We start from the raw sequence: 16,531 nt of genomic DNA, 5'->3' as shown, positions 1-16,531 counted from the left end.
GTGAATAATATAAAAATATGGACCAGCTGCTATTTCCAACACTGGTATAATATCATATGTCAGGTTTTCTGATTTATGAGAGGTGAACTCGATTTGGAACCAGCAAACCAGCAAGTTTCCAAAATTTTCTGGGGAGGCCTCCATACCCTCCGCGCCTGTTTTTCACCCCCCTTCCTTGGAATCCTAGACCCGCCACTGAACAATTACATATTTTGGGAGCAGAGAACAATGAACAAAAATGTCGGCCTTTTCGCATGGCGCCAAAACAAAGATTGCAGAGCTGAGAGGTAGGGGAGCGCGTAGGGTGTGGAGAGGGAGGCGGAGGAGCCAGTGAAATATTAAGTCATCCACTATTTTGCGCAGTTCGCTGTTTTTGGCCCCCTTGTAAAAAATTCTGGCTACGCACTGTTTTTGGGTGTTTTCTGATTTATATTATTATGTGATTGAAAATAGGAGATTGGGGATTTTTTTTGGGACAACCAGAAATTGTTGGCGGACAACCCGATTTGATGCCGGGGCTTTGTGGGTTGTCCGCAGGACAACCACATTTTTTTTCTTATTTCGAGCACTGCTAACCCTAACCCTAACCATATCAAATAGTTACCAGGGTACGTTCCGGCAGTATACCCTGGGGGACATAGACCCTATGAGCATGACGCGTAACTAGTAGTAGTACTAGTACTAGTAGTAGTAGTACTAGTAGGGCCTACTACTGTACTAGTACTACACAGTACACTCAACACTAGACAACACAACCGCCCGGTTAGTTCATGCTGCATAGTCACAGTGCATATTCTCTACTCTCTGAACTAATCTACTGTCTTTCTCTCTGTGTAATCCACACGCATGCTCGCCCTTATGAACGAGCTCCAAAAGCAGATAGTCTCTGCTTTCTTCATGTTATTGTTAGTTGTTACGGAGTTGTCATCAAATTCAATAACCAAACGAGCAAGCATCTTTCTCGCTCTTTGGCTAAACTACTAATACTAGTAATAGTAATACTAACTCACTGTGCACACTGCATTACAGAAGGCACTTGGCCAGTAGCGGGGCTATTCCTGACCAGATTATTCATCCTACCAAGCCAGTGGTGGAACACGCGAAGTCGAACAGTCAATCACTGATACATCCTAGTGAATCATTCAACATCAGGGTTCTCCAAGCTTTTTCATTATAGCATGGCGGGTGCTGCCTTTACGGTCCTAGTTGTAAATCGCCGAAGACGGTTTGCGTGCTAGGGGGGTCCGGGGGCTATGATATTTAGCATGGCGGCTATGATATTTAGAGTGGCGGGTGCATTTTAGGATGGCGGGGCTCGGCGATAGCCTGGCGGGCCGCCAGGCTATAAGTGCTCTTGGAGAACCCTGAACATGTACTCTCAATTCAGCCACTTTTCCATCTCGTGTTACTCAACTGGCCATCGTTCTTAGCTGTTTCTTACTATTGTAAGCAAGTGTTGCTACTGTTGTCTCTAGCTACATTTGTGTAAAATGAATGCTAACATTAGTAGTAATTCCCTGTAAATGCCGTTCAAATACTCTGCAATACAATCACACTGTGCCAATGTCAACAAACTCGCAGAAATAGAGAAGGTGGGAAGGCGTCAACACTTGTAACACTTTGTGCTTACAATAATAATGACTCCTTCACTCAGTAATTAGGAACATATTTATTGTTTAGCCAGTTGTCCTGCATCGGAACCTTCTTGATTCCATGTAAAACGTGTGTCTGCTTGGCCACGTTTTCTATGACTGATGCTCTGAACTGATTTGCCAGAAATATTTATTATAGTATCCTGTGACATCCTCAGGGAGTTCCAGTCATTCTGGCCATCTTTTCGAGATGATTACCAGCAGCTTTTTCAGAGTCTTGTGTTGTGTCTTGCTTTAACTTTCCAATCAGTGGTTCTGTAATGGGTAGATGACTAAGCAAGTGCACTCGTTCTCTTTCTTTTTCTCTCTTGTCCTTCCCCTCACCAGGAGGATGTATATGCTCGACTGAAGGTGTCAGCAATATACATTTTGCTTTCTGAACTAAAAGTAGCCTTGTGTAGCAACAGCAAAAACAAAACAACAAACCACAGAGACCATAAAGCATGCTAGTATTAGGCCTATCGTCTTTGTTATAAAGACACAATTTTCAGAATATGTTCTTGTTTTACGAAATCTATAGCCATTACCTTTCGTTACCTTTAAGAAGTATAAGAAGATAAAGATCGCTAATATTATGTCTAGAAATTTAGCATGAAATAACAGCAATACTGAGAATTTGCAGCTATTTTGTAGGTTAGCTGGACTTGCGTCAGTAGACGGGTTACACCTAACGCTATGTGACGGTGTTGGATATCTGGAAATAATTTTACTGATTGTATCTTGTGTGTCTCGTTTTGATATTGTTCATGTTGTTAGTCGGTGTTTAGGTTAGGGTGGGGGGGGGGTATAGTAAAAATAGCTGTGAGAGCAAATATTGTATACTATATACATGTATAGTTATTCGTGTCTACTCAATTACAGTGCCTAAGAGGAGCCAAACTATTCCATCATGATTGGAGGTCTGTTCATCTACAACCATAAGGGAGAGGTGCTCATCTCTCGAGTATTTCGGGATGACATTGGGTAAGTGCAATGTATGATGCATGTTTTTTGGTCTAATTCGCTCACATTTTGTGCGATGTTAAAATTGATTGGAGAAAACTAAATAATATCTCATTGACACTCTGTCACCTGACATGGAATTTTAGATGGTTGATGGATAGATGGGTGTTTTTTTGAAATATGCTCCAGGAGTAGTATAATCATATACACGTAATTAACTTGTAAATCAGTTATAAATTCTTGCTAGTCCACACATGGTCGCAACTAAGCATCAGGGTCATGGTATACAAGAAATCTTTTAAGGGTGTCACCATGGGCAGGGGAAAAATAACTTTTTTTTCACAGGAGCTCTTTTTCAAGTCTGTGGGAAAAATAGCTCTTCTCAAAAATTGTACAGGAGCTATTTTGAGCCTCACGGGAGCGATTTTGGAGGTTTGAAGAGCGAATCGCTCATCGCTCCTGTGTATCTTTTACCCTGGTGTTGCCATGGCGGAAGAATGTCAATATATCGTGTTTGTCTTGCAGCCGCAACGCAGTGGATGCGTTTCGTGTGAACGTCATTCATGCCCGCCAGCAGGTGAGATCGCCTGTGACCAACATCGCTCGCACAAGTTTCTTCCATATCAAGCGCGGAAACATTTGGTGAGTGTCAGCGGGGAAATTACTTTTTTTTCACGGGAGCTCTTTTTCAAGTCTGTGGGGAAAAATAGCTCTCGTCAAAATTTTTACGGGGCTATTTTGAGCCTCACGGGAGCGATTTCAGAAGTTTGAAGATCTCATCGCTCATCGCTCCCGTGTATTTTTTACCCTGGTGAGTATAGCGATTTTGATGTCTAAATGATCATGGTTTTTCGCTCATCTGACGTAATCCGATGCAGCTTGTAGAATAGCATGATTGTCCGTGCGTGCGTTCGTCCGTGCGTGCGTCAACAGTTGGGCACAAATCTTAACCGCTCGACGTACGGTCACGATATTCGGGACGTGGGGGGGTAATCCGAAAACGAGCTGGGATGTTGAAGCTGGGGGTCAGGTCAAAGGTCAAGAGGTGTAAAAGAAGGAGGAACATTCCCTCCTTAACTTAAGGTATAGGGAGGAAATGCAGAATTGCGGCACAAATCTAAACGGCTCGACCTAGGCTCGTGATAGTCGGTGTATAGCATCATGGTAGGAAAAGCCATCACTGTGCCGAAATTGGAGGTCAAAGGTCAATGGGGCACAGGGCAGATTTTAGACATTTTCTGAGAACATGGTCTGACGGAGCGATTGAAAAACTTTTTTGTTTCAGCGGTGAGATCTACCATTTTTATGGCTTTATTGAAAGGACCATGAAATGTACTTTCCGCTGACATGCGAAGAGTAAGTGTCGGATAACCTTTTGACCCTCAAGAGGAGGGTTAAACATGGATTTGTTGACTGTTAACAAAGGACTGAACTGCTTTTGCTATTATTAGAGCCCATACCTGTGTGAATGTGAGGCTACAGTTGCACAGTTTAATTGCAAACGCAAATGTTTGTTGAACAAGGTTTACGCTCCTTAAATCATATTATTTTCTAAAGCAGTCTGTCTATAGCACCCTGAAGGCTGAATCAGTGAATGCTCGCGTGGGTAGGCAAAAACACGGGGCAGCCCATGGCTGGCATGCTTCTAATCATAATTGTTGCCTGCCAACCTGCAATGCACATGTGTTTGCAATGCATAGAGATTAGGTGGGTGCGAAAGTGTAGCTGATATATTTGTTCGAATTCGCTACGAAAGTCAAACAAGAATAAAGAAGACTTGTGTATAACTTATAAGACGTCTTGCTATGCACAAATGAATTTATCAGCAGAACACCAGACACCAGATGAGCGCTGTCGCACTGCGGCACTTGTTGTGTATCCTAGTGCGCTATAGTTGTTGAACTCGCTGCTGGTTTACTGGCTCTTTCACTTATGGTATGGTTGGTGTGTAAGTGCTCACATATATGCAATCATTCGTAATAAATTCATTTTATTATTACTCGTATTAAAAGAAACATTTTTCAAAAATTAATAAACTTGAAATTGTATATTCAGTCAAAATGAAAGCGAAGTTAATGTCCTGGCAGCATTCAGTTGCAGCACACGAGTACTAAACTGTTGTTGTCACATTTCTGATTCCACAGGTTAGCAGCAGTGACCAAACAGAATGGCAATGCAGCCATGGTGTTCGAGTTTCTTCTAAAGATGGTGGAAGTGATGCAGTCGTATTTTGGGAAAATATCGGAAGACAACATAAAGAACAACTTCGTCTTGATATACGAACTGCTAGATGGTTTGTAAAAGCACGAGAAATTGTGGCCTATAACATTGTTGGTATTAATGCTTGGTAGCTCGTTTTTCCAAGATGAGAATACCTACGCAATAATTGGGATAGGGTTTTTCTGGCAGTGCAACTAATATCCGTGAACCGGTGTGCCAAATTTCGTCGCAGAGCAATTGCCAACTGTACTTACTAGGTATTGCACAATTCAATTTGCATTTATGAACTTTATCGTATCAAAACGAATGTTAACATTTGTGAATGGTATGTTGCTTGCAGAGATTTTGGACTTTGGCTATGCACAGAACACAGATGTAGGAATACTGAAGACTTTCATTACTCAGCAAGGCATCAAGGGCACGCAGGTTTGTGTATCTAGATAGATTCGTTATACTAGAAGAACGCACACTTCTTCAATCGGCTTATCCTTTTTATCTTGTGAAAACACTAGTAGCTTTAATGTCACAGTGACTAAATGAGTTATTATATTCAGTACTGTAGATGTAAACTTCTAACTGTAGTGTGCCAGCAAACAGCAGTGTATATTTTACATGGCAATTGGCATGCTAGTGCTTGTCAACAATTTTGTTTATATTTAGAAGCCTTTCTAAGTTGTGCTATACACTGTTGACCTAATGAAACAAGGACGATTGGGTCCAAGGTTTTGGACTGGATTATATCGACTTTACATTTTTTTTGTAATAGGGTCTGCACGGGCAGGTGAAATGACCTAGAATTTGATCTGACTCCTAGAAAACTCAATAAATTTTAAAACAGTTTTATGGTGGATTTGCCAATAAAAATTTGTATTTGGGATAAAACCTCTGGTCGGGTTATAAGCAATTCTGTATTACATTGAGCTGTATTATAACCAGGTCAACAGTGTATTATTTTTTTACGTTTTGTTGCTATAAATATAGATTGCTTGGTTTAATATGTTGATGTTTCCTTGATTATTATACCATGCATGTTTGCAAGTAGGATGATGATGATGATCTATTCAGGATAGCGTGCACTAGCTTTTTGTATTATCCATAATTAAATTATACTTCATTTATGCTACTTGCTAAATAATGTTGTTCAACTCTAAATGAAATCTAGCTAAAAGTCTGGTCTTAAAAATTTCTGACTGGTTTTGGTTTAAATGTGAAGTCATTGCTTGTTCTGTCTCTCATGGTATTGTCATAAGTTGTGCTATTCAGGGGGTTTGTGTGTCATTGTGCAGACAGGCAGCTGTCAAAAGCCATGTCCAAATAAATGAATAATGCAACTTGCTTCATCACTGGTAAGGTCAGTAAAATTAAATGTTGGTGCTGAACGTTTGAGCAAATTCACTGTGAATTTTTCAAGTTTGGTATTTATTGTAGAATCGCTTGATCGTCCGTGCGTCCGTCCGTGCGTCCGTCCGTCCGGGCGTCAACAGTTGGGCACAAATCTTAACCGCTCGACGTACGGTCACGATATTCGGGATGTGGGGGGGTAATCCGAAAACGAGTTGGGATGTCGAAGCTGGGGGTCAAAGGTCAAAGGTCAAGAGGTGTAAAATAAGGGGGAACATTCACTCCTTAACTTAAGGTATAGGGAGGAAATGCAGAATTGCGGCACAAATCTAAACGGCTCGACCTAGGCTCGTGATAGTCAGTGTATAGCATCATGGTAGGAAAAGCCATCACTGTGCCGAAATTGGAGGTCACAGGTCAAAGATCAGTGGGCACAGGGCAGATTTTATACATTTTCTGAGGACATGGTCTGACGGAGCGATTGAAAAACTTTTTTGTTTCAGCGGTGACCTAGCATTTTTATGGCTTTATTGAAAGGACCATGAAATGTCCCTTCTGCTGACATGCGAAGAGTAAGTGTCGGATAACCTTTTGACCCTCAAGAGGAAGGTTAAACATGGATTTGTTGACTGTTAACAAAGGCCTGAACTGCTATTGCTGTTATTATTAGAGCCCATACCTGTGTGGATGTGAGGCTACAGTTGCACAGTACAATTGCAAAGGCAAATGTTTGTTGAACAAGGTTTACGCTCCTTAAATCATATTATTTTCTAAAGCAGTCTCTGTATTAGCACACTGAGTAGCACCCTGTATTAGCACACTGTAATGAACCCTGACTGCTCGTGTGTGTAGGCAAAAACATGGGGGCAGCCCATTACGCATGCATGGGGGTGAACTGGCATTATTCTAATCATAATTATTCTAATCATAATAACCTGCAATGCAGATGTGTTAACTCACAGCTGAGCGAAATTCTCCTTGCCTGAATATACTCCTGCCCTGCCTGCAACTCAATGGAGTGAGGTTATCACGCACGAAGGGTGATCCCATCTTTGATTATTGATGACACTTGCACGCGCCATCTCGCGGCAACTGCTTTTGCTATTAGAGCATCCTTCACCCGCCCCCTCCCCCACTCTCCCCCCACCACCACCACTACGCTCGCGCTCGGCACATATCCATGATAACATCTTAATATAGCGAAGTCACAGCTGTATCTTTATTACTGTACTACCGGTATAGCAAAGCCTAGCTATCATAGATTTTAGATCTGTATTAGTAGTATCCTAGATATATGCTCTGAGCACGAACGCGGGGATGGGACGGTGCTCTTCATTCGTTTGCCAGTGAGTTTAGCATCAGAACACCTGCCGTCAGGTGAGCGCTGTCGCTCTGCGGCACTTGTTAATTTCTTATTAATATTGAACAGCAAAAAGTTACATGTAGCGTAAATGTAGCATAATGGTGTTCCATTGGAATTTATTTATATTTGTGTTAATTTATTTGTTGTTTATATTTTTTACATTTACCACATAGTAGGGGCATTTCTCACAAAGCCTGCTGTCACCTGTTCATGATTGCATGTGAGAAACATCAACATGAGTCCCAAAATTGCCATATATGCATGTTGGAAAACACTAAATGGATCTTTCTGCAATTACAGCTGTTTGTGTTTGTTTAGTTTGATCTCTCTTTGATCTGTAAAGAGTGTTTATTAGACTAACCGTGGTGTCTGCATTCTATAACCACCTAATCAACTCCTTATCCATGTCGCACTGTTTATGTCTGTATTCTCGTCGGCTTACCGCCATTGTTTTTAGCCGCCGCTTTGGCGCTCGTGTGTTTTTGAATGTCGTCTGTTGGATTTCAGTCGAAGGAGGAGCAGGCGCAGATCACGTCACAGGTGACAGGCCAGATCGCTCACCGGCGCGAGGGCATCAAGTATCGCCGAAACGAACTGTTCGTCGACGCGCTGGAGTATGTTAACCTGCTGATGTCCCCGCAAGGTGAGCGCGCTCATTTCACAGCGTGGCGTCTTTCGATTTTCAGTCACGGCAAGAGCAGACACAGATCACGTCGCAGGTGACAGGGAAGATCACACACCGACGCGAGGGCATCAAGTATCGCAGAAACGAATTGTTCCTGGATGCCATCGAATATGTTAACCTGCTGATGTCGCCGCAAGGTTTGTGGTCGGGCGCCATTCATTGTGCACCAGAGTGGCAGGGTTAAAGTGATTACGTCACCGTCAATAATAAAAGTAAAAAAAATATTTCCACTTTCACAAAATGTAAGTAATTCTGTTCACTTTTTATGGTTAAATTGCTGAATTATACTTCCTATTTTACTATTCTGTTCGATGTGAACAAACACTCGTGACTCATACATAGCCCATAGCAAGCATTTAATGTCGTGATCAAAATATCAAATCGTCCAGATTTTTTGGATTTTTAACTAGTTGAGAAACAATCTTATCAGGTAAGAATTTGAGGATACATTTAGTGCTGTTAGTACTTACTTTTAATGTAAAAAAAATGGCAACAAACATTTGATAAATTGGACCATAGAAAATTCGTGACGTTGTCAATTTAATTGGTATAACTGAGATGTGATGTTTTTTTTACGGAAATGGGTGATGATTGTACGAGGTGTGCTGCGGTGATGTTGAATATCTTGGCATTGCGAAAAAGGTAAACGCAGTTTGAGCAATTCACCCTAATGGAACTGCAGATATTTTCAAGACATATTAGTATCCACTACAATTTTGAGAAGTAGGCTAAATTGAAAACAATCCCAAACCTTAATTTCGTAGTTCTTGTTTAATTGGATGTAACATATTTATCTTGGGATGAGAGTGTAGGATAATTGCCCTCCATTACTAATCTTGTTCTTATTATTTTGAAAAATAGAAAACGTCCAAACTGCTGCTTTTAAAGGTGGAAAAACTTGAGATCCTACTGCAGAAGTGCTGCTGTCGATTCTAACCTTATAGGGTTTGTGTCCACTATCTTTCTAGGCCAAATCTTGAGTGCGCATGTAGCAGGAAAAGTGGTAATGAAGAGTTATCTTAGTGGAATGCCAGAATGCAAATTTGGCATTAATGACAAAATAGTGCTGGACAATAAGGGCAAGACTACAACGGATGATCCCAGTCGAAGGTAATGTCTGCTTTTACTTTAGAGATGCTTTTCTGTCTTTGAAATTTTCTATCGACTCTGTAAGGTTTCCTATTGGTCTGTTTGAAAGTGGTCCCCAAATAGGTGAGCACCTTAGTGTGCTGCTTTATACGTGAGATTTTAGTATCATCATGATCTTGTACTTATTTAAGTTTGTACTTATGTGCTTTAGTGGGAAAATGTCGATAGCCATAGATGACTGCCAGTTCCACCAGTGTGTGAAGCTAAGTAAGTTTGAGAGTGAGCATAGTATCAGCTTTATTCCACCAGATGGAGAATTTGAACTCATGAGGTGAGAATGTAACTCCCTTGGGAGGTTTTGTTTACAAATTTACCATGTAAATGGTGACGATTAACAATTCATTCGATATATGAATCCAGACTTACTTAGTAGTTCTCAATGAACATGACGTGTGTAAAAATGGGTAATTATATACAATTGCCATGCAATAAACCAAGTCAACACTTGTAGGACATTTCATGAGATGTTCAACTGTTACTTATTAGTGTATATTTTCATAGTGTCATTTTGTATTTGACAAAACTTAATTGATACTGCTGGTTTAAGACAGTGGTATTTAAAATGTTTAGTGGTCTCACTGATGAGTGTGAAGGGTACTTCAAACAATTGTTCAAAATGTGTATTTCCATATCAGGTATCGCACGACTAAGGATATCAGCCTTCCATTCCGCATCATCCCCTTGGTGCGAGAGGTCGGAAGAACAAAGATGGAGGTGAAGGTTGTCCTGAAGTCCAACTTCAAGCCGACTCTTCTGGCACAGAAAATTGAGGTAGTGGAAGCTTTGGAACCCACTGATCATCAACTGAGCCCTATTCTCCACGAGGAGAGAAGGAACTAAGAAGAAGAAAGATCATCAACTGAATTTGAGACTGACTTTGCTTGCAGTGCTTGCTTACCACTTGCAATTTGTAAATGATCACTGTTGTATAAAAGTGGTTTTGCTGTCACTGGTAGCTGCCGGCAAAACTACCGGTTTAAAAAATAAACTATTGTTGTTGTAGGTTCGCATTCCAACCCCATTAAACACTAGTGGAGTTCAGCTGATATGTATGAAGGGAAAGGCCAAGTACAAGTCTAGTGAGAATGCCATCGTCTGGAAGTAAGTGAACGAACTGTTGGTGTTCATACGTAGTCATACGTTGGCATTTTCATTTGGGGTGCAAGTTTATATTTTTGGTCAATTCAGTTTCACCCATATCTTCATTGGAAGCATAGGCCATCAATGACACTCTCTCCAGCAAACTTGGTATTAACTATTAATCTTTGTCTTTTCAATTTCACACTAAAAGTCACTGTTCCGTCCTAGACCATTCTCTGCCCCTGAAGGTTCCATGCACCTATAGTATTTGTTAGATTCACCATTATTATATCTAATCAAAAAAATGGAGAGGCCACCAACTTCTTATTCTAAGAAAGTGATCAGCAGATCCAAAAGCATTTATTCGTAGTCATCTGTAATTGTTCTTATTTTCATAGGGAAGTTGTTGAAAATGTGTAGGAATACGTCATTGGTCAATTGCAAATAAATTTTCAAAGTAAGATATATGTTTAACATCTTTGTTGGCAATACCATATTGATTTAATTAGTGATGGTCAAACCAAAATGGGTCATGTGTAGTGCTGGGTTTTATAGGATAAAACGCATGGGTGGCATGAAGGAATCGCAGATAAGTGCAGAGATTGAGCTACTGCAAACGAATGACAAGAAGAAATGGACACGGCCTCCAATCTCCATGAACTTTGAGGTAAGAAGCACATCGGGTCCCTCGTTAATAATGAATAGTAGTTCTTTATGGGCATTTATAGATTTTATAAGACTTTAAAATGGCATGTTCTCGCAGCAAAATGCATAGATATGCCTACCGTGAGCTCGTCTATGTTGCACAAATTCTCTACACCTCATTTGTATTGCTACTTTCATAACATTTCTTCACAAAATCTAAACGAGAGTAATTGTCTTACGAAAGTAGCAACACAGTGATGTTTACAAATTCGGGACACAGCCGAGCGATCGTAAACAGTTTTTTTCTATGATAAAACAAGTTATAATTCATTATTATATGTTTGTTCAGTACAAAATTGTGAAATTTGTTTAAATCACATTTTATCCACATAACTTATGCAATCAGCAAACAAATGTATAGTGTTTTCTTTCCAGGAACTATTTGCGCTAGTGTACCCACCTTCGCTCAACATAATTTATGTGTATCTATACACTGAAATGACAGAAACTCTGTCGGACGTTGTTTCAAAATTCTCTAGTTCGGAGCACATTTCTGGCTCAATAAGAACATTTCGTGATATTTGCATACTGCAAGTATGCTCACAGTACTGTAGGTGTATGTAGGCATTTTGTTGCGAAGTTTATCCAGTTTAAATCGTATTGATTCTTTCTTGGTTGTTGGAATGTTGCTAGTAAAATACAACAGAACTAACTGCTCTGTGTTATGCTACCAAGCAAGGTTTACTACATGGACAACAGTATAAAGCATTAATGCATTTCCTTGCTGCATTTGATACTGGTAGTTTGTAGCATGGTCACTTTGTCGTGTGTAGCGAACACGTGTGTTTACACGGCAACATATAAACGTGCAATGGCAGCTTTATTTTATGGTATGCCAATGCTCATCTAGCAGTGCTATGGAGATCTGCTGTGACCTGAATCAAGTGTTTGCATGTTTGCAGGTCCCATTTGCACCCTCAGGACTAAAGGTTCGCTACCTGAAAGTTTTTGAACCGAAACTAAACTACAGTGATCATGATGTTATCAAGTGGGTACGCTACATTGGACGAAGTGGACTGTATGAAACCAGATGTTGACCATGCAATAACTAGTACACACGAGTGGTCGGAGGTAGAATGTGTGAGTTTGGGATGTAAGCACACACATGTCATAAAATAACAAATAGGGAACCGTAAAAATTGTAGTGCATTGCAGCCAGTTGATAAATTATCTTGTTATGACCCTGCATAGCAATAGTCATGCGTTTACATCATACGGAGTTACTTGAATGTTTGTGATTACAAAATGTATGTAGAAAATTACAATGTGTTAGGTCATATTGGTTGTTTTGTTGACCAAACATTAAACCTGCAAGAAACCAGCAGGAATTATTAAAAGGCTAAATTGTCATAACTAGCAGTCACATTTCGTTATTAACTATACTAAATCGGTCACGTTGCAAATTCTATTGAGAGAAGAAAATTGGATCTCAATATTGCATTTATTTATTATCGGATGCAAATTTCCTGTTAACATTTATAGTAAGTATTTAACCTGATTTATGCAAAATATACGTTTTCAAGGAATTGTGGTATTTTTAATTGTCTTGCATTCTGTATAAACACACATGGCTGGACATACCGTCGAATACTAGTGGTATTGCTTGGAAAGGAAATGGCTGATGGCACGCCATTCTCTTTAACCCGTAACAGGTATAGTAGCACTGCCGCATCCAAAGAGTGCTATAAAATGTAGATTAAATTAATGCTATCATCATTACTTGATATGTAAGTGATCAATCAGAGGTGTAAAAATATAATGACTAAATGTCCCTCTCGACGATATAAATTTGCGTCGGTGCATGTTGTATTTGAAAAAGTTTGGTGTTGCATGCTTAGCTAGTAAATAGATGGCGTGCGGTTGTACAAAATTCCACATGGTGTCACCGCAGATGTTAGTTTTCCGCGATGATTGAGAAGCAGTTGTAAGATTTCTTGGCACGAGACCATTTTGTTAATGGGTTGTTTGTTTGATGACCTCATTCCGTCTGTCTGGGTGTTTCGAAGAATAGTTGATTTGTGAGACCGGTGACGTATGCAGATATTTCATAAACTCGCAACTCACGAAATTTTACTTACACCATTTAGAAGAGCTGATAAGAAGTTCAGGTTTGATTATTCGGGTAAATGATACCCTGATGGGTTTCCCTCAGATGATCATGATGTTTTGTTGTGCCCAGAATATTTACCAGGTCGAAAATGGACAAAACCCTCTGATTTTCATGCACCAATTTTAGTGCGTTCTAACCTAAGCATTTTGCTATGTAAGTTTTTCGCAATGTGTACGTTTTCCTGTGCCTTGTAGTTATGTGGACGACAGGTGAAAGTGTCATGTATCATAAGGTAGTAACACTACTTAGCGTGCGTAGGTAGACGATTGTTGGTGGGCTACCCTGGCATACCTGTTCGACCAGCAAGCTAGTTTCTGCTGTCCATCACAGTGAAGGTGTTTATTGAAATTTAGAACTTGTTTCGGTGAACATGCTTCGGCTAGGCAAAATGTGTGGATAGACTTTGTGCATTCCAATCAATTAGTGTACCGCTTATATGTAGCATTTCATGTTGGTGAGATTAGAAAAAAATTCTGTTAAATTCTTTGCATTTTCGAAAAATGATGTATTTCCCATACAGACATACGCGTTCGTATATTACGGCAAGTCAATCAAATAGTATCTGTTTGATATTACATTCCTGTCATTTAGGCTCATGCTTGACTTACGCTCTTACTCACACTTCTCTTCTATTGGGCATGGGCTCATATCGCTCTTTACTCGGACTCTATATACTGTCGCTGATCAGTTATAGGTGACGTTGTCTTGTAGGTAGCAACGTGTATACATAAAGATTAGGAGTTAATAAACACAAATTAAATGTTTAGCTAGTTGTTTTTGTGTTATTACAATTTGAAGAACCGTGTATTATACATCGTATGATATTATAGTAATCAGTGATAATATGGAGAGAACCCATTTCGATATCGTGTCGCCCGCATATTTGGATTGGGGCCCGACCCAGCTCCCCTCCCGGTATTAAGCCAAATATAAGAGAAAAGGGGACAGAGAGATATGAGGTGGAGGGAAGGCGGGTAGAGAAAGAGAGAGAGAAAATACGAAGTGTCTAATAAGACTATTTACACACTGCATATGTTTAAATGTAAAAAAACACAAATAAAACTAAGTTAAAACTATTCAATAAAACTGAACAAAAAATTATCTACCCGCTGAATTTCAAGCATGTCTGTCAGCTCAATGTTTCCAACAGAGCTTGTAACGGGCTATTCATAAATTATTCAAAAGCCCAAGTATATTGAATAGTTGGAGGTTTGAAATATATAGTTAGTTATGTGTATCGGCAATTGTTTTTAGCTGGCCAACGCTTACTGTAATCACGAGTACTCAAGTTACGTTGCGCAAAATATAGGTAGCCGGAGTTTCTTCTGACCAATGCCCACACCGGTCAGAGGAAATTTGGTGTGGTTTTATCAGATCCAATAAATATAAATATAAAAACAACTAATAACGATGCTGATGGTAACGTTGGAATAGTCGAACTCGCATTGCAAATCTGTTGTACTAAGATTAGTATACATTCAAAACACTATCTGATATTGGTGGGAGTGATGCGCTATTTTACTTTGAGAATACGGTACCATCTTGTTATAACAGCAACATCTTAATTTATACGCGATACTTAGTTTAGTGTTTATATGCGTTTGTTTGGTACAAAAGGTTTAGGTTTTAAACTCATCCAGTATACATTTTTAATGACGCTAAATAGAGTACATTGCATAACAATTATTAGTTTCACTATTTGGCAGGTTGACAAATTATTTGACAGCTATAATAATGAGTGTTTGAAATGAACGAGCGATATATATATATTATATATATATAAACCGATTAAGCATTTGCTAGGGCGTCATCTGCCACTTTATGCAATATTAAACGCACGATTTCACGCGTTCACGCATTGCCCGCGTATGCGCGTGAGAGAGGAGGGGATTGCAAGCACGTACACCTGGGCGACAATACACTTGGGTCGATTAATCACTGACGCGCTTGGTCTCTGGAAAGAGAATAGAAGCCCCTTTACTATTTAGCAGTATATAATATAACAGCTAAATACACATAAAAATGTTCTAAACGAACGAACAATAGCGAGTGGACGGCTATTTCCTGGATGCGGGGATCTGACCATTTTAATTAACTGGAAACCGGGAATAACGATTTTTTACCTGGGACAACGGAAATGGACCTTCCCGCGCGCCCCACGTCATCTCATTTATATGTGTTTACGACGTAGAACAATGCCCAATACACCCCTAAACGCTGCTCCACATGCCTGTCATGCCTCGATCCCTACACGATTTGTACTTTAGACGCTTGATCGCTACAGCCACTGCCCACTAGCTAATAAGTTCCATCCCCCACTTTCATGTCCCATGGAAAATAGTCGAGATCCGTCACTGCCGCCTCGGGCGTGACATTCACTACGAAGTACGAACCGAATTGCCGCGACCGAGACAAAGATTGCGGAAACCGCTGCGACGCTTGACTAGGCGGCGGCTTGCTAGGTCGGAGGCGGCTGCCTATGCCACGCCGCCAAAATGAACTACACAAAGAACTGATATATATTTATTAAAGCAGGAGTTGTTTCACATTCGCGTTGTCGGGGCCGAAATTTAGTAGTAACATGATAAATTTACAGGGTTGCCAACGCCGGGCTCCAGTATGTTCTACACGGCGTGCGTCAGTATCTGCTGGTGCATCTGCTACGGCTACGGCTACGGCGTAAACTTGCTGCCACCTCGCGGCCAATTTTAATAAACATAATAAACAGCCTCTGTTCTAACAGAATCTCGAGTGAGTCAGATAACTGCCAGGCAACAGGTTTGTTAGTGTTTTGTTTACACTGAAGATGTTGGAGCTTATTAGATTGAGTAGTGTATTATAAGTATATAAATCCCACGATCCTAACGAGTTAGTGGAATAAGTCGAAGTAGAAAGACATTTTTGTCTGGAACATGTTATTGGCACCCCTTTCATACGTGTGCTGGCACTGCTGCTACTGTGCATTGTCACGATTGTGTGTGTTTTCACTGTTTGTATGGCAGATGGGGTCGTTGTCGTATCATCAGGTACTACAGATATGTACCCGAGGTAGTTTTAGGTTGTTTAGTAATGTTCATAGGGTCTATGTTCCCCAGGGTACTGCCGGAACGTACCCTGGGTACGGTCCGGTATACCGGAACGTACCCTGGTACTATCTAATATGCCGAACCGTACCTCGCCTACTCCACTAACGAGTCTAGGAAGTCGCCTACGCCTACTCCCTAGTACTCCCTAACCCGAACCCGAACCCTAACCCCAACCCTAACCCTAACCCTAACCCTAAC

General features: G+C 40.5%; 2 protein-coding genes across 5 annotated transcripts in view; both read left to right on the top strand.

Annotated features, from left to right (window-relative positions):
• LOC106805234 (AP-2 complex subunit mu) overlaps positions 1-14,013 on the top strand; it is a 14,579-nt gene extending 566 nt beyond the window's left edge. For 2 of the 4 annotated variants that reach the window (XM_014806753.1, XM_014806752.1), the window contains exons 2-12: positions 2,514-2,615; positions 3,120-3,236; positions 4,739-4,887; positions 5,155-5,240; positions 8,026-8,161; positions 9,172-9,313; positions 9,504-9,623; positions 9,988-10,123; positions 10,356-10,453; positions 10,988-11,099; positions 12,040-14,013. In XM_014806753.1, the coding sequence (XP_014662239.1) occupies positions 2,542-2,615; positions 3,120-3,236; positions 4,739-4,887; positions 5,155-5,240; positions 8,026-8,161; positions 9,172-9,313; positions 9,504-9,623; positions 9,988-10,123; positions 10,356-10,453; positions 10,988-11,099; positions 12,040-12,174 (1,305 nt within the window). In that variant the 5' untranslated portion in view covers positions 2,514-2,541 and the 3' untranslated portion in view covers positions 12,175-14,013. Of the gene's footprint in view, positions 1-2,513; positions 2,616-3,119; positions 3,237-4,738; positions 4,888-5,154; positions 5,241-8,025; positions 8,162-8,204; positions 8,341-9,171; positions 9,314-9,503; positions 9,624-9,987; positions 10,124-10,355; positions 10,454-10,987; positions 11,100-12,039 lie in introns of all 4 variants that reach the window. The other 2 variants (XM_014806754.1, XM_014806755.1) reach the window with 2 other exon arrangements.
• A 1,969-nt stretch (positions 14,014-15,982) lies between these two features.
• LOC106805233 overlaps positions 15,983-16,531 on the top strand; it is a 14,733-nt gene continuing 14,184 nt past the window's right edge. Inside the window, exon 1 of the mRNA XM_014806751.1 lies at positions 15,983-16,025. The gene's annotated coding sequence lies outside the window, so the exon portion shown is untranslated. The remainder of the gene's footprint in view (positions 16,026-16,531) is intronic.

The sequence above is a fragment of the Priapulus caudatus genome, unplaced genomic scaffold, assembly GCF_000485595.1.
Source record: "Priapulus caudatus unplaced genomic scaffold, Priapulus_caudatus-5.0.1 Scaffold106, whole genome shotgun sequence".
Lineage (NCBI taxonomy): Eukaryota > Metazoa > Priapulida > Priapulimorpha > Priapulimorphida > Priapulidae > Priapulus > Priapulus caudatus.
Note: the sequence above shows the minus strand (reverse complement) of the source record. Positions and strands in the feature narration are given on the sequence as shown.